Raw genomic sequence first — 27,396 nt, 5'->3', positions numbered from 1 at the left:
TCTCCTTTCCTCTCTGTAAAAAATCAATAAAATATATTTTTAAAAAAAAACAAAAAAAACAAGGCGTCTCAGTTCAACCTCTCGCTGCCCTGTCTGGTTTCCTTCACTCCCTCGCAGATGCCCTTCCTAAGAGCACTCACCCCCAGAATCTTTCCGTCTTAGAGTCTGTTCTCTGGGAACTCGACCAGCACATTGTAACATGACGATAGGGAGATCACAGATAAGAACGTTATCAGCAACGTTGGGTATCATTTCCTATAGCATAATGAGGGTTATCTAGAAAATATTGAACCAGTGTATTTTTTTATTCCTCCCATAAATTGTGTTCCTCTGTAGCCAGCCATTCTAGCATTATGGCCCCAGGGAAGAGAAAGGACAAATGTCACCCGCACAGTAGGATATGATGTAAGAGCAGCACCTTACAGCCAAAAAGAGGAAGTTTAGGGAAAGTTTCAGTTCAAGGAGGGGAAAGGAGAGACCAAAGGAAGAGACTGGGGGAGGAGGTTGGATGCTGGTGTCCACACTACCCATCTTGGAGTGGTCTCTGTGGGGAGGTGGTAGGAACTGTAAGGGAGGTTCAGGCGAGACTGAGAACTTTTGGGCTAATGGCTCCTCCTCTGGGACTAGGCAGAGGGAAGCTGCAAGATAGCACTGCGTAGCTTAGTTGTGATGGCCTGGCATCGGCAGAAATGAGCCCCGTTTCCCCAGCCCTGCGTGCGGCTGGTGGAAAGCAGGCATTTTAAGCATGTCCTCCCCCTGCCTCAGTCTCAGCCTCAGCCAGGGGAGGACAGCACACTGAGGAGAGGGGCAGGCTGGCAGAAGCCCCCGAGGTGGGAAGAGGAGGAAGGAACTCTGCAAGACCATCAGAGCAGGAAGGCTGCTGAAAATATGACGGTCTGACTTCAGGGAGAAATCTTGATGAGATAATGCCAGTCTGGAAGAGGGTTTGAAAATTGCACAGTAGTCTGGGAGATAAAAAAAAAAAAAAAAAAAAAAAAAATCACTGCCCATTGCAGTGTAGAAATCAATGTTTTTCTTTTGAAAATAATTATTAAAAGCATAGAATTTTTTGCTTTGTGGCCTGCTTGTGTTCTATGTTTCAGAGATATTTACTTCAAATCCTATTCACTTTCCACAGCATTGAGGCCCTGGCCTTGCTGTGTTCTAGTAGACAATGTATTCCTTATTTATAGCTCTGACAGCGTTAGTTTTCTGGAAACTCTGTATCAAATTTCGCCATCTGTTGCATCGCAGGGTAAGTTTAGCAGAACCCCTCATTATAGATATAGGAATTATGACTTGTTGACATTTCCATTGTAAGCTCTAATTTTGTATTGTTTATGCATAACTATGGTTTTACTTTACATTGGGCTGAAAATTGGTAGAATTTCAGATAGTCTTTGTGAATACTAAGTTAGATTTCATATGTACTTCAGAAACTTGTTTTTAGTAAGAGCCTGCAAAAAAATTTTAATCTGCTTTTATAACTAAAAAACTTAGTTTAAGTATAAAGCTGTTGGTTGATGTAATCAGATTATGTTGTTTTAAAAACTAAACTTGTGAAAACTTAGATTTTAAAAGTAATTACTTATGTTCACTTTGAATCTTTTAAATATAATTGGAATATTAGTTGAGAATGTTAGAAAGCATGTTTGCTTTCTATGATTTATACCATTTAATTGAAGGCCTAAGAGAATAATATAATGTATAAAACGAACTGTGGCCAACATGCAGTGTTTTTTTCTAATTGTATTAAGTAAAACAATTTGAGTGCTTATTTAATGAATAAGTTAAATAAGTGGTTCTCTAATAAATCATTAGACAAAATATGCCTTTCATTTGTAATTGTGTTAATATTTTCTCAAGGAATAAAGACTTCCTGTTATTAAAAAAAAAGACTAAATAGTTAAATGTCCTAATATTCAGAATCATAACAATGCCTTTCTAACATCATTTTACTTGTTATGTTACTTACACTCTAAAAGTTTTATCTAACTGAAGTGGTAGTTCAAAATAATTTTCAGAGAAGTTAGGATGGCATAGAGTCTGTTCCTCTGATTGAACCCTGATGCAAGGCTTTTCATAATACTTATATGGATTTAACCTGATTCACTGTTTCTTGAATTTCATACTTTTAAAACTTAAATGACTATATATACATTCACTATGTAGTAGCTTTATTTTTGTTTAGATATGCTGATGCAATATAAAAAGACAATGATTTTTAAAGATCACTTTCTCAGCTCTTGCTTTCAAAATCCTGACCATATTATTATTTGTCAACTGCTATGGAAAGTCCATACTTGACAAACTGGGGAAAAGTAGTAATTTGTGATGCTAATATGTCAATTTATTGATAATAAAAAGAGTAAATAATCATATTTGTCTTCATAGAATGATAAAATAACCTTGTCAAGCCCTTACTATAGGGCACGTTTTTTATCTAGTGGTAGGCCAGGATGTGGAAAGCAGCTTATTATAATTGCCTTAAATGATCTCTCCCCATAGAGTAAAACAAAAGCTAATAGTTGCATTTATGATTTTTAGATTATCTATTAAGTTTATTATTAAGCTATTTTATTTAAAAGAGAGAGATATATTGAGAAGAGCTTATTGTTACCCAGGAATTTTTAATATGCTATATTTCTGAAATGTAAACATACATTTTTAATGCATATTCAAGTAACAGTAAAGGAAAAAAATCAAAGCAATGAAAAAATGTAGTAAAGTTCATATTATCAAAATGAACCATTTGGGTGGTCTGGACATGTACTTTTGGTTAAATATAAACGTCAATGCAGTCATTCTTGATGTACAATTTTCATTTAAAATATGCCTCTGAGATTTTTTAAAAATACACATATATGCATAGAAAAAATATAACTAGAATGTACTCCAAAATGTTAACAACTTTTCTCCTCAACATAGTTGGTTTTTATTGCTTTTTCTGTATTTTCGTGTTTTCCAGGTCTTCTATAATGAACGTATTAATTTTGAGTCAGGAAAAAAAAAACAGTAAATGCTAACAAGGAGCTTGAGAGGAATGACCATCTGATTGTATTGGTAAAAATTATCTTTAATAAGAAGACCGAAAAACAGGCAAGGGGAGACCGTGGAGCCTGACATGCCATGGCAGAAGGATAGAATCTTATTAGGGAGTTTAAGGAGATCTAGTGAAAGATTTGAGTCTGAAAGATCACTTTAGATACAGCATGAAGAATCGATTAAAAGGGAATGGTTGGCTCAAAGTCCACATAGGCAGTTATAAAAACCTGAAGGAAAAATTATGAAGTCTTCCTTTATATTGAGACACAAACTTCATGCACCGTCTCAGATCCCCTGAATGCCTCCTCCGCCTTTTCTCTCTCTCTAGGTCAGAAATTCGTCAGTGCCAAGTTGCTGCTTTACTCTGAAAGTTGTATGGGGTACCGCACTTTGGACATGAGATCTGCCTTCCTGAGAGCCACCAGGTGGCCATAGGTTACAACCGAGAAGTTTGGGGGCATTTAGCTCTCTCTGAGATAAACCTTCACCAGTAGCAAATGAAGCCAAGAGAGCCCTAACCGGTTTGGCTCAGTGGATAGAGAGTTGGCCTGCGGACTGAAGGATCCCAGGTTTGAGTCCAGTCAAGGGCATGTACCTTGGTTGCGGGCACATTCCCAATAGGGGTGTGCAGGAGACAGCTGATTGATGTTTCTGACTCTCTATCCCTCTCCCTTCCTCTCTGTAAAAAAATCAATAAAATATATTTTTAAAAATTATTTTTAAAAAAATGAAGCCAAGAGAGACATCAGCAGATACATTTCTCCTCTTTTCTCTCTGTTGTGGATGATTCTGAGATGTAGCTCCTCCTTGTAACCCTTTCGGAGAAGTCCCATGCTTGTTGAGTGATCTGTTGTGTCATTGCACGACAGGACCACTGTGGTAACACAGTGCATCTCACTAAGTCACATCTATCCTTGCCTCATTCCTTCCCACCTCCTAAATAGAGTGCCTCATCCTCTGCTTTCTACAGCAGCTGGGCTTGACCCATCTTTACCAACATAGTGACAGGGGGAGTGAGTGGAGAGGAGGACAACTATTAAAGGGATATTTAGAAGGTAGTATTGGCACCAGTTTGGTGGCTGATCTATTATGTGGGGAGCAAGGGACAGGGGTGTGTTTAAGATGATTCCTAGGTTTATAACTTGGACATATGAAGCCCTCAGTCAATATTTATTAAATGAATGAATACATGTATGTTTATTAATGTACCATATGTAGAGTACATTCAAGGATATTTAACAAATATTAGCAAGGAAGTTTCCAGCTCTTTCTTAAGAGGCTCTGACACAGTATGAATGAGTGGTCAAGGCCCTAGAAAGAGTAGTGAAATGTTGAGCCTAGATGGGTACTGACAGGCTGTCTACAGTTTAAACAGATTCTATTCTTGTTGACTCTGATGGAACCTAGTCTGTTCCAAGTAGTACAGTGGAGTTTAAACCATCTCAATTGTCCATGCTTCACAGAGCAACCAGGCACAGTTAACATAGTGCTAAGTTCTGAAACTCTCATCTCTGAGCTATTTTCATTTTCACAAAAACCACAGAAGAGAGCTAAAGAGCCATCCAGAGATTATCTGGCTCACTTCCCCTGGTTCAGGGATGATTTAGCAAACAGGTTTGGGGAAAACACTGATATTTATTTTTCTGTAGAGCTGACTGACACTCAACTACCAAATGACAATATTGTTATAGAAAAGCTGGCCAAGGAAAGCTTACAACACTGAAAAGTAAGGAACATCTTTTATTCGACTATAGAGTGGGTGATTCCCTGAAGGGACATTTTCTGTTTTGCAAAGTTGGGGATACTTTGGCCTAAATGGAATTTATTAGTAAGCGTAGATGCTAGAGTAGAAATAGCTGTAAAATAGTTATTGTGCTTGGTGCTAAAACCGAAATCACTGGTCTAAAACCATAATGAAAACTCCAGTGCTAATCACAACGGAGCAGTATCTTAGGTTACAAAATCATTGAGAAAGGGGAAAACCCATTTGGCTCACTGGATAGAGTGTCGGCCCATGGAATGAAAGGTACCAGGTTCAATTATGGTCAAGGGCATGTACCTTGGTTGCAGGCTCAATCCCCAGTATGGGGCATGCAAGAGGCAGCTGATCGATGTTTCTCTCTCATCGATATTTCTAGCTCTCTATCTCTCTCCCTTCCTCTCTGTAAAATCCATAATAAAACATATTTTAAAATTCTCACAGAAAGTGTATTATGTTCCAGACACTGTTCTGAGAACCTTATAAATATTAAATATTTAGTCCTTATAACATCCTATGAAGGAGGCACTATGATTGGCTCCTTTCACAGAAGAGGAAACTGAGGTGCTGAAGGGGTCACACACTATTGTGGTGCATTGAGGATCCAAACTCATTTCCCAACTGCCTTACATTTGAGGGTCATGCTGTTCAGACTATCAGCATTTTTAAACACCCAGTGTGACACACTGACCATAATATGAAGAGCACAGACAAATTGAGAGTAACTGAGAGCAGATTCATGTCTCTCACCTCGTGTTTATTTCAGTACATACACTTTCTGAGTAAACGATAAACAGAATTATCACGCTATTTACATTTTTTCTCTCTCTCCATTTCTCTCCTTTTACTCCCCTCCCCCACTGACTGAATGTAGTTTGATTCACATATTTATATGCATGTAGGATTAAACTTCTTTCCAATAGCCAATATCCATCTTGGAGCTGGAGCCAATCAGGAATAAGTTCATGAGATTAGGGAAGCATGAAGTTTTCTTGGGTTTACACTAAGGGATACCTTGTTTCCTCATTGCTTTTCCAGGTGGAGACTCTTTTTACACTTCCATTTAGCAATTACTTACTATGTGCCTTTTATAAGACAAGCACTGTTTTAGACTGGAGACCTTTTGTTGATCAAGATCGACCAAGTCCTTACCCGAAAAGAGCCTATAGCCTAGAGGTGAGACAATAATCTAGTAAAATTTTAAGAGATTTGATAAGAGATATGATAATAAATCAGGGCAATTAGTTAGAGAATAGCTATGGGCATGATGCATCTATATTAGATAAGACAATCAAGGGTTCTTTCTGAGGTGACATTTGGGCAGAGACTTGAATGAATTAAGGTAAGCCATGAGAAGATCTCGGGGTTGAAGGCAGGGCCAACAGAAAATGCAAAGACCCCAAATAAGAGTCTTCTTAACGTCTATTTTAGGACATCGAGAAGGCTGGAGTGACTAAAGAGGAATAAACAAGGGAGAAAGTGACAGAGGATCAGGTGAGAGAATTAGACAGGCGTTAAATCATATGGGCCATAGTTAGGAGTATGGGTTTTATTCCAAGTGTTGATGGGAGACTCCTAGAGGATTTTGAACAGGAGTCCTTTTATCTTTTAAAAGGACAACTTTGGCTGCTGTGTGGAGAGTGACATGTAGGGTGGAGTAGAAGCAGGAAGAATAATTAGAAGATTATTGCAGTAGGTTTGCCAAAAAATAATGATGCTTGGACCAGTTGCTAGTGTAGAAGGTAGTATGAGTGGGTGGAGTTGTGACATATCTGTATCTCTATTATATCCACATCTATAAATTAGAGTTGACAGGAGTGACTGATAGATTGGATGTGGAGCATGAGGGAGAGGAATCTCGGGTGATGAAAAGGAGGGAGCTGCATTATTGTTTGGAAAATATTTCTCAGGGAAGATGATGAGGGGAAATTTCATGGAAGACATTTTAAGGTAAAATGGGACTAGGGTCCAGACCATAAGGACCACCATCCTACTCCTTCTTTCTTGGGGACTTTCTAGTTAACATGACAGGAGGCCCAGAAGAGGTCATACTTCTCTCATCCAATCAGAATCAAGGACAGCTAACGTTTCAGCCCCCTCTTCAGAAAAGTCAGACCAGTCACGCCCAGAAGAAGAAACTTCTACCTTTTTTGCAGGTGGTGGAAAAACTTCCCAAAGGAGGGACCTGTGTGTATATAGCATCTATGCTGGATATGCTACATATAAACACAAATGTACCTTATGTATTTAAAGTATGTATACCAATGCTTATGAGATGAATATATCCACTGTATGCACAGAATATGTTAGCATTTACCTGGTTATAAGTACTTTACCTTGCTTTATACAGTTGACACTTGAACAACACCAGTTCGAACAGCACGGGTCCACTTATATGCAGATTCTTCTTCAATAAATACAGTGGGACCTTCATCTTAGCCGGGTTTGCCTCTATGGATTCAACCAACCCCCGATGAAAAGAAGTATTTTCTCTTTCCCAACCAGGGATCAAAATACTGTTTTCAACCCTCGAGCGGCAGGTTGGTTGAATCTGCATTGGGAAGGGATGACTGAAGAGTCAAAAGTTATACACAGATTTTCTCTCTGTGAGAAAGTGTCCACGCCACTAACCCTTGCGTGGTTCAGTACTGGTCTGAGTTCCCGCGTTAGCCTCATCACGCAGTGATGGTCATTCTCAATCCCAAAGCTTCTTAAAGTCCCTTTCTTACCCCTGCAGGCCCTGGTATACAAAGGAAACATTGCCTGGCTACAACAACCTTTAGAAACCAAAGTGTGTCAGTGAAGGAAGGAAAAGCCAGTCTATCCCCACCACACACACACACACACACACACACACACACACTTTAAAGTGGAGGACACTGAACCTGGAGAATATAAGACTCACAATGAAGTTCCAGCAGCTCCCTGTGTACACAATAGCCTTGACTTTTTTCAGAATTATATTTGAAACTATGTCTAAACTAAACTAGTTCAAAGTTCCCACATTTTCATTTGATACAGAGGCTGCCCTAATCAGATTCCGAGTCTATACATACTTAGCGAAGGGAGAAGGAAATGTGCAGAACAAGGAAGAGGAGGTATATAATGGGAAACCCAGAAGTCAAATTCACTCTATAAAAACAAGTTACATTATGAGGAAAGCCTACGCATCATTATCATTTCATCCAATTTAATCTCATTAGACTGAAAACTCTACCGGGGTTTATAGACTTGGAGATGTGACCAGGGTTGCAGGTTTTACCTGTTCAACAGATGGAAAAACTCATCCTCTTAAAAGCGGCCTTTTCCACCTGCCCATGCCCACAACTTGTATGTTAGTGACAAACAGAGGTTACTCCCATTAATAGTAATAATGATTACTGAGCTTTTGCTATGCACCGGGCTTTGTGTTAAGAACTCGATTTGCACCATCTCATGAATCCTTGATCCTTATACCACACGATGCCATAGGTACAGTTACATTTTTAAAATGGTGAAACTGAGGCACCAAGCGCCAAAAAGCAGAGTAACTTGCCACAGGTCACAGACCTAACGATAGAAGAGCTATTATTTGAACGCTGAGCACTTAACACCCTGTATTCTTGTTACGGTTCTCAGTGAAGCCCAGCAGTCTTTGGGAAACACCAAGGATTGTTCAGTTTCAGCTGGTAGCTAATGTGGTGCCAGAGCCCATTCACGCACGTTGTCCCTAACGGGGCGGGGGGAGATTTCCCTTAAGTGGAAGAAAGCTGTAAATACAGTTTCTATTTTACTTTGGCCGAGAATATGTGATGAAAAGGGGAGAACGTCTTTTAACATTTCCTGTCATTAATTTTTTTTTCCTTTAAAGATATTTCCCCCCTCTGGTTCTCCAAATTGTCACAAAACATTTGCGTAATGACCTGGTGCTGACACGCTCAGATGAAACTCTAAGGACAACTTGGACGAAGGTCAACTTGTAATTAAAGCATCCAGGAGACGCAGGCTCTTAGGGAACAGCCGTGACTCCACGGTAAACACGGCTGCGTAGCCAGACGTCACACTCCCGCGTGCAAACAACCTGGGGCGCGCCCACCCGCGCTCCGCAGACTCCCCCGAGCAGCTGCAGTTTTGGAGAAAGTCTGGAGGGCACATGTTGCTCCTCCCCCTCCCGGTTCAGGGTCAGGCGAGGAGAGAAGGAAAGGCGAGCAAGAAGGCCTCGTTGGGATGCGGGACCCTTGTCGCCCCAACTAAGTGCAGAGAACGCGCGGGCGCACAGCTCCTTAGCGCTGGGCAGAGCGAGAGGAGGAAGGGGGAATGCCGCCCTCCGCTCCCCTCCCCCCGCAGGATCGGCGCGCCCCTCCCCCGCAGGAAACGTGCCCGCCCGCCCCTCCCTCCTCCACTACCTCCTGGGGACCTGGGTTGTAAAATCCCACGGGTGGGACGGACTCAGCGACGGGGCGGGGCGAGGCGAGGCACTGACCAGGTCCTTGCAACCCCCTCCCCCGCGCCCAACCGCCTCTCCGCACACGCTTCCCCGCCCCTCCTCTGGCCTCGCTCTACTATCACAACACCCCTCCCCCGGCCCAGCTTGGCTGCAGCACTCCCACCCCCGCCAAACCCGCGCCGGCTGGCCTATCTCGCGCTCCGGGACCATCTCCCCAGTCTAGACCCCCGCAGCCCGGGCTACAGGGAGGAGTCACAACGGCGGTAGCCCCGCCCTCGGTTTCTTGGACTCCCCTGGCCCCTCGAACATCTGGGTGCGGGGGTTAGCGTCCCATCTGTGGCTCCTGGGCGGCCAGATGTGCGCGCTCCCCCGCCCTGGCCTGGAGGCCGGCGAGTCTGAGCGGGAGTGCGGGAGGGGCTGGGAGTTTTCCCGGGAAGCTGACTTCCCCGCCGGCGGAACCTCGGCCCCCGGGGCACCCCGCCTTGGCCTCCCAGCGCTCCCGGACGCGCCGCCCCAACGAAAAGTTTCCAGCCCAGCCCCGGCCCCGCTGCCGAACAGCCCTCGGAACCTTCCAAACCAGCGGGGAAAATAGAGCCGGGCTACGGGACTCCCCACAGAAGAGCCCCCTATGTTTTGACCATGCGGCCCGAGTCCTGGCCGTGGGACCCCACGTGAGCAGCCAGCAAACCCCGTGTGTGGTTGTTTTGGGGTTTTGCCCTGAAGTGCTCTTTGACCGGTTATGGATTCCTTTTTTGAAGTTGGAGGTCGTATTGCAACCGGTACAGGCAGTTCAGGACGGGAGAAAAGCCAAGTGAACCCTGTGACTCAACCCCCTTGGAATGTGCCTGGAATAATAATGGGGACTTGAAAGGTTTTTATGGCCGAGGTGGAGGAGGCGAGGCTCCTGCGCCTGCAGCTGGCGGCCGGCCGAGGGGGGCAGTATTGCCTTTTTCAGTGCTGCCGCGCGGGCAAACAGGACAAAAATAGTCGGAGCATCTGGTTTGAATCAACCAAAGAGCATTTCTATCAGCTTCACCCACCGTCCTACGGAACTGACAGAACAGGACAAGCCAAGTATAAAAGTACCCTTTTAACGCTCCTGCATTCGCTAAACCCAATCACACTGTACCGCTGGTATTTCCAAGTGTCCTAACGTACAACTGTCGTTACTTTATATATGTTGCAAATTAAACTTCCTTTTCTGAGGTTGTGTGTGGGCTTGTACTCGAGCATTTGCATTTGCAAGCAACGCTCTGAATATGTTATCCGTTTTCAAAAATGGATGTTGAACCGTGAGGCTCTAGAATAGTGGTGTTTTTTTTTTTAAAAAAATGAGGCTAACATATGGATTGCTTATACTATTAAATATATAGTCGCATTTCCCTCCCTTAACGCCCTACTCAGTATTCCAAAGGCAAGTTGGAACAAAAGGAAAACGTGTCTTAGTGTAAAGAGAGAACCTGTGCCAAGAATTACAGTCACAGGGTAAATAACCTTGTTTTCTCCTTCATCCGTGGCCGCTACCAAACCCCGCTCTTGGAAGGTGGCCAACAGTCTGTCTGGTGGAGGGTGCTGCTAATTAGAGAGAGCCCATAAACCTCCCTGTCGAAGAGGGCATATGACCTTCCCTTCGAGTCTAAACAATAAAGCTGGCGAAGTGCAGACTGCACTTCACGCTGGCTGCCCTGCGGATTCCCTAAATAGGAACAGGATGAAGGCCAGGCTTAAGAGGTTACCATAGCTCTGCTCTCACACTTTGAGGAATGGGTCACTCCACTTCCCAGTGTAACTTGTTTCAATTACTCCATACAATCTATTTAGAGGAGAGCAGCTTGCAGAGAGAACTCATTGTCTCATCTAAATGAGGAAGCAATTACTTGCTGCAGTCTAACTTGCTTTGAGACTGTCGGGTCAAATATCAACCAGATCTCCTGTAACTTGACTTTGCACTTTGGAAGATACATCTTTTTCCTGACCATTTTATTTCCCCCTGCTTTTCTGAAACCTTTTTTTTCTATTAAGGTTACAAAGTTGTCATTTCCCCGCCCTCTTCGGCCTTCAAAGCTTTTCTTAATTTTAGAATTTGTTACTGCAAGGTAAAGACTACAGCCTCTTCTGTACATTGTTTAATGTTAAATATTCAAAAACGTATTATTATTTTTTATAGGCATCGTCTCAGGATATAGCCAAACAGTCCCCCAAGTCTTCCCTTCTTTGTCTAATTTATCTCCCTGGGAGCCCCCTGCGAGTTTTAATTTTACACATGTTGTAAACTGTAAATAATCCAGTTCCACTTCCCTAGAACATGTGGAAACTGTAGCCTGCTATATAGCCTAACTGTACTTGCTTTCAACTTAAAAAAGACAATAAAGTCCATCTCCAGTGTAAAAAGGCATTTGGACCTTTTTTTTGTGTTTTTTGTTAGTTATGACCCAGGGTGGAACAACACAGGAGAATTCTTCTTGTTGTCAACAGAGCACATAAAAGGATTTACAAGGTGTGGTTGAAGACAGGAAGTCATGGAGCAAATGCTGGTGGGGAGGTGAGGAAGGAAGGAAAGCACTTCCTGAGAGGATACTCCTCCTGTTTAAGCTACATCCTCTCTTTACATCTCTACCTGTTTATCTTAACCAGTAATTGATAATAAATGGTCTTTACTTTTCCTATTTTAAAAGCATCCTTTCATTACTGAAGCTACTCTTAAAACCAAATCTATCACTAACTACAAACGACTTTAAAAAAAAACTTGTTTAAACTTCTAATAATCCGAAATTTTTGTATAACGCATGTATCATTTCTATGTTAGCTGCTTAAGTAGTCTGTGATTGCCAAGATAACCAAGTGTAATGGAATTAACGACGCAGAGTCTAAATCCAAATTGTGGCTGGGTCCCAGGTTAGTCACTATTGAGTCTCGTGTTGTTTTGTACCGTAACATGCTGTACTGGTTTATAGCCTAGGAGCAATAGACTAGTAGTGTTCAGCAAACTTATTAGTCAACAGAGCCAAATATCGACAGTACAACAATTGAAATTTCTTTTGAGAGCCAAATTTTTTAAACTTAAATTATATAGGTAGGTACATTGTTATTAACTTAATTAGGGTATTCCTAAGGCTTAGGAAGAACCACACTCAAGGGGCCAAAGAGACGCATGTGGCTTGAGAGCCGCAGTTTGCCGACCACGGGACTATACCATATAGTCTAGGTGTGCAGTAGGCTATACTATCTAGGTTTGTGTATGTGCATTCTATGATGTTCACAAAATGATGAAATCGTCTAAGGAGGCAATTCTTAGAATGAATCCATGTCATTAAGCAGTGCAAGACTGTATATAGCAGGTCCTCGAGTAACGTTTTCTTCAACATTGTGTTTCTATAACTAATAGGGGAAAAAATAGATTCTTGGTGAGGCCACTGTCTGTGTGGAGCTGGCAAGTTCTCCCCATGTCTGCATGGGTTCCTCTAGTGACTCTGGTTTCCTCCCACCTCCCAAAGCTGTGCACGTGGGGTTAACTGGCCTGTGAAAGTTTCCAGTGAGTGGGGGCATGTGTGTGCTCTGTGCTGGATGGGCATCTTGTCCAGGGCTGGTTCCCACCTTTCATTGAGCTGCCAGGAGAAGCAGCCACTTATGATGGGAACTGGAATCAGCTGGTTGAAAAAGACTTATTTTACTTATTACTAACCTTTCTTAAATGTCTGCATAGCTCACATTTATTTGAATCTATACTAATAAAAGGGTAATTTGCTAATTAGAGTGGAGTCTTCTGGACGTCCTTCCAGACAAAGCTGTGGATGGCGGCTTCCACTGCCAGGGCCGGGCTGAGACTCAGGCAAGCCGCGGTGGCTGAGAGGGCTGAGGCTCAGGCAGGTGGTGGATGGCGGCTGCCACTGGGAGGGCCCAAGGCTCAGGCAAGCTGTGGTGGCTGCGAGGGCCGAGGCTCAGGCAGTCGCTGCAGTCGGCAGTGGCTGCAGCAGAGGCATGAGGGGGGAAGGTGTCACCTTCACCTGATCCACTAGGTCGCCTCCCTCAGAGGAAGGCCAGACTACGGCTTAGGCCCGCTCCCTATGGGGAGCGGATCTAAGCCATCAGTAGGACATCCCCTGAGGGCTCCTGGACTGTGAGAGGGGGCAGGCCAGTCTGAGGGAACCCCACTCCAGTGCACAAATTTTCATGTACCGAGCCTCTAGTGTTTAACATTAGAGGTGTTTTGGGTCTTTATTTAGAAGTTTGGTAAGGTTTCTGTGACCAGAAATATGCCATAGAAACTTAACTCTTGTTTCTATCAATTAGCCTATGGTAAAATTCGTGTTGCTCTACATCATTTTGCTTAAAGTCTCAGTTATCAAGAACCTACTGATGGAGTTAAGTGAGGACTTACTGTACACACACCCACATATATCTTATTGGTGCCATTTCTCTGGAGAATTTTGACCAATATAGATACCTACAGTTGACTTTGGCACTACCATGATCTATTGTAGCACACGAATTTAGAGTATCTGAAATTAGGCCTAACACTACAAAGGGGTTTGGGGGTGGGGAATATCCATCTATATCTGAAACTTTTTCCCAGTACTCTGAGATAGCATCATGTCAAAACACATAATTCAGCCAAAAGCTGTAACCTGGCTTCATCAACTCTTCTTTCTCTCCTTTTCCAAATTTCAGCATTCAACAATGCTTGGAAGAGAAAACCTCTTCTTCCAAGGGTGATATACAAAACCTTCTGTTTCTGTGTTTTACCTCCCTTCCCTCTTCACAACCTTCTTTTTGTAGTTCCCAAAGAAATACAAATGATAAGAAACTGTGGTAGTTCTATGGGACTAAATGTTAAAAGTTACCTTGAAAAATTTGCAAGGCTACAAAAAATGTAGTAAGGTTTCAAGAAATTCTGCCTTAAGTAAAAGTAATGCTCTGAGCCCTGGCTGGTGTGACTCAGTTGGTTGCACCGAAAGGTTGCTGCTTTGATTCCTGGTCAGGGCACATACCCAGATTGCCCGTGTTGGAGGCAACAGATCAGTTTCTTTCTCACATGATGTTTCCTTCCCCCTTCCTGTCTCTGTCTGTCTAAAATATGTTTTAAAAAACCCCACAAAAAACCCTTCTAACAACAACAAAAAAGTAATGCCCCGAGTACTCCAGATGAGAGATGATGATGGCTGAAAATAGGGTAGTTGAAGGAGAGGCGAATGTAATGGTCAAATTCGGTACATAGTTAGAAGAGAGCCAAAAGGACTTACTAATGTATTAATGTAAGAACGAGATGAGGGTAAGGAGGTCTCCAAGGATTAAAAGAAGGGAAAAAGAGTGCTGTAAGAGAAACCAAATAAATTGTTCAGTAACCAAAAAGAAATCCCAGCATTAATGATACTAAAAGAATCCAAACATCTGGTAAAAGTAAATTTGTTTTTATTAAAGCAAAACTTATTTTCCTTAAATTGTTATGCTATCCTACTTGGATAAAGCATTGTGAAGAAACATAACAGAGATACTATGTACAGTAGGCACTAAAAGAATATATATTTTTAAAAGTATGTTTTTATTGATTTCAGAGAGAGGAAGGGAGAGGGGGAGAGATATAGGAACATCAATGATGAGAACCATTGATTAGCTGCCTCATGCATGCCCCCTATTGGGGATAGAGCCAGAAACCCGGGCGTGCACCCTGACCAGGAATCAAACGGTGACCTCCTGGTTCATGGGTTGATGCTCAACCAAGCCACACTGGCCGGGCTCAAGAAATATTTTTGAATGAAAAAGAAAATTGTTGCTAATCTGATTTGTACATATGCCAAACACCATACTTTCCTTTTTCTTTCTTCCTCCTCTTGTCCTTAGTCTGGAACTGCCAAGCCATCGAAGGGTAAATGTGACTTTCCTGCTTTTATTGAGCAGTCTTTTAGCATCCTGTACTTTCAGTACCCTATACTTATAGTTATCAATCTTGTGCTTTAAAATTTCAATTTGAAGCATTATCTTATAAAAAGCAATTTAAAAAACATTATCAGAACCAGACCATAAGGAGACTGTTTCAAGGCTAGAATAATGATAGGTAGATAAAAGGGCAGAATGTTTTTCAGGGAACAATGAATCAGTCTCTGACATTTTTGTTCTATGAGTCTCTCAAGAACAGCGAACCACTTTAAAGGGAGAAAAAAAAAACCACTGGGAAAAAATGTCATAGTTCATATATCCATGTGCTCTTTAGAACTCATTTTTTAAAAAAATTTATTTTATTGATTTTTTTACAGAGAGGAAGGGAGTGGGATAGAGAGTTAGAAACACTGATGAGAGCGAAACATTGATCAGCTGCTTCCTGCACACCCCCTACTGGGGATGTGCCTGCAACCAAGGTACATGCCCTTGACCGGAATCGAACCTGGGACCCTTCAGTCCACAGGCCGATGCCCTATCCACCGAGCCAAACTGGTCAGGGCTAGAATTCTTATTTACATTTCTAACTTCTTTGGATCATCACAAGGATATACCTCCTAATAAAAATGAAACTACAGCCCTAACCGGTTTGGCTCAGTGGATAGAGATCAGCCTGAGGACTCAAGGGTCCCAGGTTTGATTCCCGTCAAGGACATGTATGTACCTTGGTTGCGGGCACATCCCCAGTAGGGGGTGTGCAGGAAGCAGCTGATTGATGTTTCTCTCTCATCAATGTTTCTAACTCTCTATCCCTCTCCCTTCCTCTCTGTAAAAAATCAATAAAATATATTTTTTAAAAAATGAAACTATAACTCCATTTGAAGTACTTCAGCACACATTATATACCATAATGAAGTAACACAAAGGAACTTTTTAACACAGGATTTCCTTCTGAAGTTTAAATGTGAGGCAAACAGACGTATGACTTTATAACAGATGGAACCCCAGAATCTTCCCAGGATACGTAAAACTGAATTTTGTGTTATATTCTATGTCTGAGATATCTAGCCAATACAAATTGATGGCTAGAGTTTCTTTACTAATTGTTTTTTCCTATCTTCTCTTTCCAACATCCAAATTTAATAATTCAGTGTTTCTTTTAATCCCCTGGATGAGCATTCCAGAATGTATATGATTTTCATAATTTGCTCTGTGATTTATAATCTTAAATGTGTGCATATGCTGTCTATTCTTCAATCAAATCATAATAATAATCAATTCATGTAACCCAACATATGTACTCTGACAAGAAAGAAAACCAAATCATCACTAATAAAACAAGTTTATTTTATATTACAGTTTTCAAAAACCACATTTGTAAAATTACCCCTATATTAGGTCTAAAAGGTAGCCTTTACAAAGAGTTTGCAAAACTACTTTCTCTTAACTATTAAAGTACATAGATTTAAAAGGTTTTAGAAGAAAAAAATGTTAATTCATGGTAAACATTTAAAGAATTCTTACATATTAAATCTGTAGGATACCTTTAGAAGGTTATGTCTTAAAAAACATTTAGAGAAAAAAATGTCTTTCCCTTTCAGAAAACTTTACTCTTAAATTATGTTTATTTAAAAATGTACACTGTGTATTATACTGACAATGATCTTCCCAGATTTAACTACTAGCTTACATTAATAGTAGTGAAATACTAATTACTTATTAATTACTAATTAATTAATTACTTAGCTTGCAAGTCAATCAGCCCATATAAGAGAAAACAGGAAATTGCTTTCTAATACATATTAACTCCTTAATTTTCCTGATAAAATCAAAATCAAAATTTAGTCTATTATAATTAAACACACAGATTATTGATATTAAAGATAAGAAAGTATTGTATTATTTTGAATAACACAACAGTTCAAGCATTCCGGAAGCATAAACTGTTATTTCAAAAGAAAAAAAAAAATAAAAGGAAGGAAAATATATTTGTCTAACCACTGTCTTACAGAAATTTAGAATATTTACATCCTTTATAACACTGTAGAAATCTTTGGTGGTGACATATGGATTAAGTTCCCTGAAAACACTTTAATAATTTTGTTCCATCAATCTGTGTAGTCAAGTATTCATAATTAGTAATGCCGGCAGTATCATTTTCTAGCCAAATCCACATACATATAGTGAAGTGTGTGGAGGAAATCTTATGCAGGTTGTAGGCGGGTTTATATAATTAATTACTTAGCAAGTAGGCTTATTTCTGGCTCATTTTTTATACCAGAAAAATACAATAAACTAAAGAACAAATCAATTCTTACATCTAAACAAACTCTGGAAATAGTTAATATTAATGAACAAGTTGAATGCATATATGATAAAATGGCTACAATTTCTGGATAAACTTTAACAGCTACCAAAATAGCGCCCTAAACAGGCTTGTGCATTATGTGATGCCCATTCACACCAAGTGGTAGTGGTGGGAAAACAAGGCACTGTGGTCTAGGGATAACTTTACCTCTTCTAAAAGCAGTAGACTTATAAGCAGAGAAACAAAACTGTCCTGCTCAACCTTAAAAGAAACTAAAATGTATAAGCTTATTATACAAAGTTCAAAGGAAAGGGCATGCTAAAACACATAAGAGAAAAGCGCCCTGGCAGGTGTGGCTCAGCAGTAGAGTGTTGGCCCAACCACAGAAAGGTGCAGGGTTTGATTCCTGATCAAGGGCATGTACCTGGGTTGTAGGTTTGTTCCTTTGTGTGCAGGAGGCAACCAATCCATGTGTCTCTCTCAAATTGATGTTTCGTTCCCTCTCTCCTCTTCCCTCTTTCCTACTCTCTTAAAAAAAAAAAAAGTTGAAAAGAAGCAACATTTAAGAAAAGGAGAGGAAGGAAATGACAGGAAAGCAAAATTACATCACTGTATATAAGGATGTAACCAGTACAGTAGAAATATATCAGAGGAAGCATTGTAAGTGTGAAGAGACACAATTAAACAGAAGGATTTAATTACCTTTATGAAACTGGTATTGTCTTTGATTAAACGTGTTAATTCTAGAAGTGGAGAGGGATACATAATTCCTCCAGTTTAGAAAAGTATGAGTTTACCATGATTAAAGAATAGGTATAATTATGAAATTATATTTGAAAATGATAAAATGGTACAAATCAGCCCCAATAGATAATGTTTTTGATACAATGTCCTTTACATGACCTTGTCAGGTAATTTGAGATGACACTACCTTTGCACAGGAAAGCAAGGTGTAGCATTTATACTCATAAGTCTAGGACTATGCAATATAAATACAACTCTCTTTTCAAGAGTTTTCATCAGAATCCATAGGAATTTTGAATACAAAGTAAAGTTTTTCCAGAAACTAAGAGGCTAAAAATTAGTCAAGGTAAAGTAGATGAAAATACTCATAGAAATAAACTTTAGGAGAAAAGATGTTGAATGAATTTTTACTTGGTGTTATGTATCAAGAATGTGAGATAATCTAGAAAAAATACATATTTTAATATATATTTTAAAAACTTGTTTTTATTGATTTCAGAGAGAGGAAGGGAGAGGGAGAGAGATAGAAACATCAATGATGACAGAGAATCATGGATCGGCTGTCTCCTACATGCCCTCTACTGAGATCAAGCCGGAAACCCTGATTTGTGCCCTGTGGGGAATCTAACCGTGACCTTCTGGTTCATGGGTCAATGCTCAACCACTGAGCCACACCATTGGGCTAGAAAATATTTTAAGACTTGTATCAAGAGAAGTATCTGAATTATACTAAGGTACTCCTGAGTAACCATTCTGTTCTCTGCCAACACTCTGAGGGGGTCCGGAATATACACTGTCAGCTGGCTTCATTTCTTAAAAGGTAGAAAAGTCAAAGATCTTACAAATCTCTTTTTTTCTTTTGGACAAACAAGTAGAATCCTCAAGTAAATTACCTGAACAAGTATAATTGTACAAATTTCATTACTGATCACTAAAACCATCACCAGAAATATACTGACTTGGAGTTCATAATGCATAGCTATGAATGCAGGCTAAAAATGCCTTACAATCCAGTAACTCAAAAATAGCTTGGATTAAAAAAATGATATTTTCTAATATCTATTCTAATAGCTTCTAACACATGAGATTAATGACATCTGTATTTTGCATTGGCAACTATCTTCAGGAAATTATATCAGCCAGAAAAGAAGTGAATCAAGTGATTTTAGTTAATGCCAGATTTATTCATCAGAAGCACATATAAGTGCCAAGCTTGTGAATGGACTGGCTAGATATTTTCATTAGTTAGAAGAAACCTAAGTGCTATACTGGTCTCTGACTCTATTTTATAAAAGCTACTACTTTTAAAATCTGAGAATGTAACCAGTGTTAATAAAAAACATGCTGAGTTCAACTACCATGTACAGCTAAATACAGAAAACTAATAATTAAGATAATTTCTTATCTTTAAATGAGATAAAAACAATTAGTTATATTTTTCTACTAATAAAATCAAGCAAATTTAACAAATGAAACCCACAGGAAAAAAGATGACATCATTTAAGGCATAAATTTGACATATCAGAATCCAACAAATAATAAAGATAGTGTCAGTAAAACTTAAAATGTACAGTCATAAAAAAAGTAAACAATTTTCAAGTGTGCAAAACTAGTCAGGAATAAAAGTGCTATGTGGATACCTGGTTTTCAAATATTTGTTTTGAAAACTTTCAGTTGATGGTGGAAAAACTATAAAGTGTTTTAAAAAAGTAAAAATTTTAAAGAATATGTAAAACAAACTTTATCTCACATTATGCCCTTGTGCTATCACTGCTGGATCAGAGGCCTATTTAATGACTATCCTCATGTGATAGCTATAACATAAATGGAGGTAAACAATATAATACCACAAAGGCCGATGGATCTTGAACCATAAGACGACTTTTTTCAAGTATACTGGGTTTGTGTTTCCTCTTAAGTCCCAGGCACTTGATGTTGTTGATGAATTTGAAAACAGATTAACACAATTTTCTATTCTTTCTGATATATATAGGTATTGCATAACTACCTTTAGTAGTCAAGATTTAAAAGTAATTGTTAAAGAAATAAAAATTATTTAATTTAACAAAAGTAAACCCTACCACCGCCACAATCTAAAGGATTACTTTAATATGTAAATCCTGAACATAATGTTAGGAAAAAAAGTTGATGCATTAGCATAATTTGTCTTGGGATACTTGAAGCGCACATGATTAAAAATACACCTGCGGTCTCTTCTTCACTTTGTATTTTAGTGACCCATACCGCACCTGAAGAGAGAGATGTGTTATTATTACAAATTAGATGGTTATTTTTTTGAAATGATATAAGATTTAATAGTTCATAATCAGCATAAGAATTTTTTAACTTTTCTGATATAAAGAATCAATTATCCTGTAAGTGTGTATGCAAAAGACAACAGTATTTATATTCTAAAAAATGTAGTTGGTTCTATGTTGAATATATGCTGTAGATTATTATCACTAATAAAAAAAACACTAGCTGTTATTATTTATGCTTTGCTTGGTACATTGCTCATAGTAATCTGAGGCCATTCCCTGGAATCCTCCATTGCTTTCTGGGCACATGGACAATATATAATTATAAACTTTTACTATTTAATCCTCATGTAGGGTTGCTGGTTCAAAACAGATCTATGTAGTTAATCTTGTTAACTGCTTTCTTTGCTTATGGGTAGGGCTGGAACTGGGTATTTACCACAACCATATCATTCTCTATCTGAGAATGCCATTTTCTACGTGTAGTGGAAGACTAGCAATTTCTAAATTTCCAGAGCTCCTACTATATCTGATCTGAATAAAGAATTTAAAAAATAACTGGCTCTACCATCCCAATCCTTCACTTATGGATCATTAACATCCTGAATGATAATGCAACAGGGAAATCCTTTCATATCAATCATTAGGAAAACAACTCTGTAATTGACTAACCTCTTTGCGGACTTTCATGGTTTTCACAGATTTCATGCTTTGTGATCTTCGAAGCCCTTTGTGTGTTAACATCTCATCATCTGAAAACGGCCCATCCGCTTCTTCATCTGTTTTCTCATCTCCATCTTTCAGTGCAATTCCATAACCTAAGGGAGTTGTCGAAACGAGCATGTTTTGGTAAAAACATACCAGTCAGAACCACCTCTTAACTGCAGTTCTCTGCATGGCCTGCATTTGTCCGGTTACTCCTCCCCTTCCTCATCTGGAATGTGCTCCCGACTCCTCAGCGTTGATCTGTGCCTACTGCACTATTCTACATGAAGCGCACACTCATTTCTTCCAGAAAGTTTTCCCTGACCATTTTTTTTTTACTATGCATTTTTCAGAATAAATAAAAATAATTATTTTTGAGTAGGTAACACATTTATCTTGTTCAAAAATCAAAGAATATAAATAGCTATATAACAAAAAGTCTCTTCCTGCCCTTTCTCCTTTTCATGAATTCTAAATAACCTAAGCAATTGTGTGTTTTAGTCTGTCATTTGTACCTTTACTTTAATTAGGAATTTAGGGTTTTCCCCATCCCACGTGGCAAACCTTTTGTCAAGATTGGGAATGGTAAGGTGAACTTAAGGACTCATAGAAGACCCAAAGGGGCTAGAATTTTGGGCAAGTGCACTAGGGGCAGGTGATAAAGATGTTGAACCAACACTGTTGTAGCTGCTGAGATAAAACCCAACCAGAGAGGCTACAGTAATTAGAAATACCACTGGCTATGCTGACAGATGTCAAAGAAAAGAGGCAGCATCAGGAAGGGCAGGAAGAGATTGTGGGGATGTGCTAACAGGCTGCTAAGTGTAGCTGCAAGGGCTTAACGTTAGCAAATATGCAAACATCCAGGCAGTCCGGCTGTTGTCAGGAAGCCCGAGCGCCTCCTGATGCTGGAATTCAGGGACAACAATGTTCCTATTCCTGAAGCAGATGGCCCCAAACGTTAGCAGACTATTAGGAGTCACCTGGAGAACTTGTTAATACCCGGATTGCTGGGCCTGAGGTGGACTGAGAATTACATTTCTAACTAGTTTCCAGGTGATGCCTATGCTCATGGTCTAGCAGTGGTTCTCAACCTTCCTAATGCCAAGACCCTTTAATACAGTTCCTCATGTTGTGGTGACCCCCAACCATAAAATTATTTTCGTTGCTACTGTAATTTTGCTACTGTTATGAATCGTAATGTAAATATCTGATATGCAGGATGTATTTTCATTGTTCGAGACCCACAGGTTGAGAACCGCTGGGGCCTACACTTTCAGAACCACTGCCTGGATGGAGCAAAGGAGGGGCCCGAGTCTAAGGCAACCAGAGTACTAGGTAGGTTATAAAGACAAAGGTGAGTTTACAAGGCCCATTTCAAATTCTCCTATTAAAAAGGAACATAAATACCTAAATCTTACGGTAAGAAAAAAGCAGCACGTTTTTTCAGGATCAGAAGGGGACGAGAGATGGACTGCTTGTGTGTGAAGAAGAAGATACTAAACGTTATTCATCTGCTCTCACAGGACATGTGTAACTTGAGACTCACTAAATTGTTCATAAGCTTCTTAGTCTGGTAATAAGACAAACATCTTTGTATATTGAGCTAGTACAATTTAGGCTGCCAGACTTCTGGACTAGAAATTAGGAAGGATTTAGGAGTAGAATCAGTCATTACTGAGGTCAGGATCCTTAGTTTCGCTGCAGCAGTCCAATAAAGTATGTTTTAGGGAGAAGAGAGAGCATGTGCAAAGGCACTAAGACAGGGGGAAGCAACTGCTTGGAAGAGCTGTGAGGAGGCCAGTGTGGCCCGGGGAGGGATGGGTTGGTAGTCCTGGGGAAACACTCCCAATGCAATATTGGGGGGGGGGGGGGGGGGATGTACATATAGAAGCAAACAAAGGAAAAACATAAAAACGTACTCATTGTACATCTACACAATGGAATACTACACTGCTATTAAAAAAAAAAGGAATTCTGCCCTGGCCGGTTTGGCTCAGTGGATAGAGCGTCGGCCTGTGGACTGAAGGGTCCCAGGTTCGGTTCCGGTCAAGGGCATGTGCCTTGGTTGCGGCCACATCCCCAGGGAGGGGTGTGCGGGAGGCAGCTGATCGATGTTTCTCTCTCATCGATGTTTCAAACTCTCTAGTCCTCTCCCTTCCTCTCTGAAGAAAATCAATAATAATATTCTTACCATTTGCAACAGCATGGATGGAACTGGAGAGCATTATGCTAAGTGAAATAAGCCAGTCAGAGAACGATAAATATCACATGATCTCACTCATTTGTGGAATATAATGAACAACATAAACTGATGAACAAAAACAGGACCAGAGTCATAGAAGTATTGAATAGACTGTCCAACCTATGAGGGAAGGTGGTGGGGTGAGGGGGTGAGAGATTAACCAAAGGACTTGTATGCATGCATATGAGCATAACCAACAGATGCAGCTGGGAATGGGGGGTGGTGGTGAGGGCATGTGCTGGGGGTTGGAGGAGGTCGGGGAGAGGTCAATGGGGGAAAAAGGAGACTTATGTAATACATTAAATAATAAAGAGCTTAAATTAAAAAAAATGATGAACCCATTGAATCTCTTGAAAATGGACTTTTAGGAGATTTTAAATTCATTTTTCCTTTTTAAAAAAAAAATTTGCCAATTTTTTTTTTTAATCCTCACTAGAGGATATTTTTTCCATTGATTTTTAGAAAGAGTGGAGTGGGGTGGGGAGAGAGGGAGGGAGGAAGAGAGGGAGAGAGATGTAGAGAGAAACACTGACTGGTTGCCTCCTGCATGTGCCCTGACTGGGGTCAGGGATCAAACCTGCAACCCAGGTACCAGCCCTTGTCTGGGAATCAAACCCATGACCCTTCGGTATTCAGGCTGATACTCTAACCACACAGGCCAGGGCCAAATTTTTATTTTAAAAACTGTATTACTTCTATAATTGGGGAGAATAGACCAGAAAAAATGTTTTTAGGTTGTCATTTCTACATTTTTCTCTATTGCTACTGCTTACATAATATTCCTGGTCCCAATCTAATAAAAATAAGGTAGAACAGAGAATGAGGAATGAAGAGACAGAGAGGAAGAATCTGTGACCAGAAAGTTCTCTGAGGCCCCAGATTGAAGCACAAGACTACAGTTCAAAAGACGTGGCCCTTGCTGTTTTAATCCCCTCTCCTTTTATATTAGGAATTGGAATGTCATTCAAAAGATGATATAAATCTTATTTCTGTATTTCCTAATTTTACTTTAAAAATCTTATCAGCTTTCTAATTACAGTTTCAGGAAAAGTGGTGACTTTTTTTTTTCCTCCCACAAATATTTTAAAAGTTCTACATGGGAGGCAGTGTGTTAAATCATGGTGATAAAATGATGAAAAAGACACAACTGTCATTTTCTACCTTAAAAAACTTACAGAAATAGACTCTATTGGGCATTAGAATCCTATAAGAGATGCCACAAATGGAAGATAAGGACAAGGTGCTATCGGAGCAAATAGTAAAAGAGCTAGCTCAGCCTGGGGTTGGGGGAAGTGGGTTGTGAAGGAGGACTTCTTGTAGGAGGTGGTAAGCTAAATCCTGAAAGGCTCATGATTCTCTACAGCTAGCACATGATGGAGTGGGAACAGGCCCACGGAGCTAATACACCACATGCTGTTGAGTTTGGATTTCATCAGAGAGCAATGGGGAGCCACTGAAGCATGTTAAGCAGAAGGGTTATATGATTATATTTGGGTTCTTTAAAAGATTATTCCTGCACTTTGGAGAATAGTGGAAAAGATTGGAAACAGGGGGGTTACTGCAGTATGGTAGGTCAGAAATGACAAAGTCCAAGGAGTGAGGACTGAGAAAGTAGCCAACGTTGGGAGGTGAAATAATTAAGTTAGCAACTTAGTAAACCAATCCCTTCATCCAAGAGAGGAGTCAAGGCAAACATTCTCACTAAAATATGCATCTTATCCCCCTTAACACCTAGAAATGAGTATGTATGAAAATTCTGTTTTGAGTGCTAAAAATGATGTTAGTCAATGTTATGCGAGTATTTAAAAGTCTTTGGAGGAGGAGAGGGAGACCTGAGATTATGAGAGAAACCCAAATCTGGATGCTGAATTGAGCAGGAACTCAAGGAGTTAGCTGGCTGCGTGGTTTATGGGTCTACCAAGCCCGGCCAAGGTAAACTGGTGGGGTACTGCTGGTGTCATACAAAGCTGATGCTAAGGTTGGCTGCTTTAAATCATCAATCTAGACTGGAGAGAGCCCTCAGTATGGTGCCTCCCATGCCTATTCCTGTGGAGTGGTGACTGGGGACCAAAGAATGAGGAGCCTGTGTTGCCCATCCTGGGCCTGGGGCTGCAGCTGTGTGGCTGGCTTCAGCCCACAGCTCTGTAACCATTTTAGAAAACTAGCAGATCCTTTTGCAAACTGACCTGGTTTTTATTCGCAGTTTGTACATCTTACAGTTGGCATATTTTAAGTTTTCTCTCCTTAAAGTGGTAATAGCCAATATTGATCCAGTACTTAGCATGTACCAGGCACAGCTCTAAACAGTTTCCACGTATGGATGTAAGTGCAGAATCATCGAAAGTTTGACTTGGAAGGAGCCTTAGCTCTTGTGGTGGAAGGAACCCTGGACACATGTGAGGAGAAATGATCGCCCCCAACTGTGTCTTCTATTAGCTGTGAGACCCAGAGTCATGCCTTTTCCCAGGCCTGCTTTCTTATCTGGTAAGGTGGTGAGAGATGAGACGATGAATAGGTTTCTATGTCAATGCCAGCTCTGAGCCAGCTGCCCGGGGCACTGTGTGAGGTGGGATTCTGAGCCATTGTGGGAAAGTGCCACAATCCACTAGCAATGTCTGCTGGCATGGGCATGGGAATACGCTTGTCGCCTAATTGCTACCTTTGACTAAAGCATCTCTAAGGTCCTTCCTGCTCAAATTACTTGAATTCATAGTTTCAGCCCAATTGTCTCACTAAGTGTAGCCTCTTTATAAATTAAAAAGAGTAATAGCGTGGTGAAGGCCTGGGGTGAGGGGCGGGCCAGAAGGTGTCACTGGGGGAAAAAGGGGACATATGTAATACTTTCAACAATAAAGATTTTTTTTTTTTAAAGCTCTCGCTGGTTTGGTTTGGTGGATAGAGCGTCAGCCTGCAGACTGAAGGGTCCCGGGTTAGATCCCAGTCAAGGGCACATGTCTGGGGTTGTGGGCTCAATCCCTAGTAGGGGGTGTGCAGGAGGCAGCTGATCAATGATTCTCTTTCATCACTAATGTTTCTATCTCTCCCTCTCCCTTCCTCTCTGAAATAAATAAGAGTATATTACAAGATTTTTTTTAAAGTAAACATTTGCTTAGGAACCTTGGGTACCCCATTTCTGTCACTAAGTATGTAGACTTTAATAAATAATTTAATCTCCTTTAAGTCTCAGTTCATTCATCTACAAAATAAGGATAAAATACTTAACCTGCATAGTCATCTTAAGGATTAGATAAATATATAAAGCACCTAAAACAAACAAGGAATCTCTTTATGCACTGGTATTGAAACTGAATGTTGAACCACTTGTAACTAATATGGGAGCAGCAGGTTCTTTGCAGAGAAAATATTTCCACCTATCAAAACATGGTGTTCTCTCAAGGGACGTGAACAATCATGTTCAACGCATCCATTGTCTTACAGGAAAGCATTTGGAGGAAGATCTTTTTTCCCGTGGCAACAACATAAAGATTTGAATGATTTCATCAAAGCAGGACTTCTTTTGATCAGCTAACCTCAAACTGCCTAGAGCAGACCATGGTGAGTTTGCAAAGGGGTCCCGTTTTGTAGATATTTGAGTTTGCCTGTGTGAACAAACAGAGCTTCTGAGGTAAATGTATTGATTACATGAACCAGTAAAGACTTTCCACACTTAAAAACTAAGCAATTTGTGTGTTGTTTTTTTTCTTGAGGAATTTTGGAAGTAAATGAAATAGGAAAAAATGCATGATAAAAAAATTTAGTACTTAATTATTTTCAAAAGGGAAAGTGCTGTTGTTTTATTTTTGATTTTGAGTGAAAGGTTGACTTTTTAAAAAATCATTAAAATTCTACTACTTAGAGCTAAACACTGTTAATATTTTAGTAATATCCTCCCAGACTCTCTATTATCTATTGTGTCTCTATATTATAACGCAATATAATATAACACTATTGGTGCAGGATTATAATACACACACTGTTTAGCTGTTATTGTTTAGGTAGCCCAATGCATGAAATTAGTGCATGGGGGGGGGG

General features: G+C 40.2%; 1 protein-coding gene across 3 annotated transcripts in view; it reads right to left on the bottom strand.

Annotated features, from left to right (window-relative positions):
* Positions 1-16,430: 16,430 nt before the first annotated feature.
* Positions 16,431-27,396, bottom strand: part of REEP3 (receptor accessory protein 3) — an 80,894-nt gene continuing 69,928 nt past the window's right edge. For all 3 annotated transcript variants that reach the window (XM_070432836.1, XM_070432835.1, XM_070432833.1), the window contains exons 7-8: positions 21,087-21,232; positions 16,431-20,405 (exon numbers count right to left, since the gene is read on the bottom strand). In XM_070432836.1, the coding sequence (XP_070288937.1) occupies positions 20,349-20,405; positions 21,087-21,232 (203 nt within the window). In that variant the 3' untranslated portion in view covers positions 16,431-20,348. The remainder of the gene's footprint in view (positions 20,406-21,086; positions 21,233-27,396) is intronic.

This window comes from Myotis yumanensis, unplaced genomic scaffold (assembly GCF_028538775.1).
Source record: "Myotis yumanensis isolate MYYU_CA2020_CCGP unplaced genomic scaffold, mMyoYum1.0.hap1 SCAF_13, whole genome shotgun sequence".
NCBI lineage: Eukaryota > Metazoa > Chordata > Mammalia > Chiroptera > Vespertilionidae > Myotis > Myotis yumanensis.
Note: the sequence above shows the minus strand (reverse complement) of the source record. Positions and strands in the feature narration are given on the sequence as shown.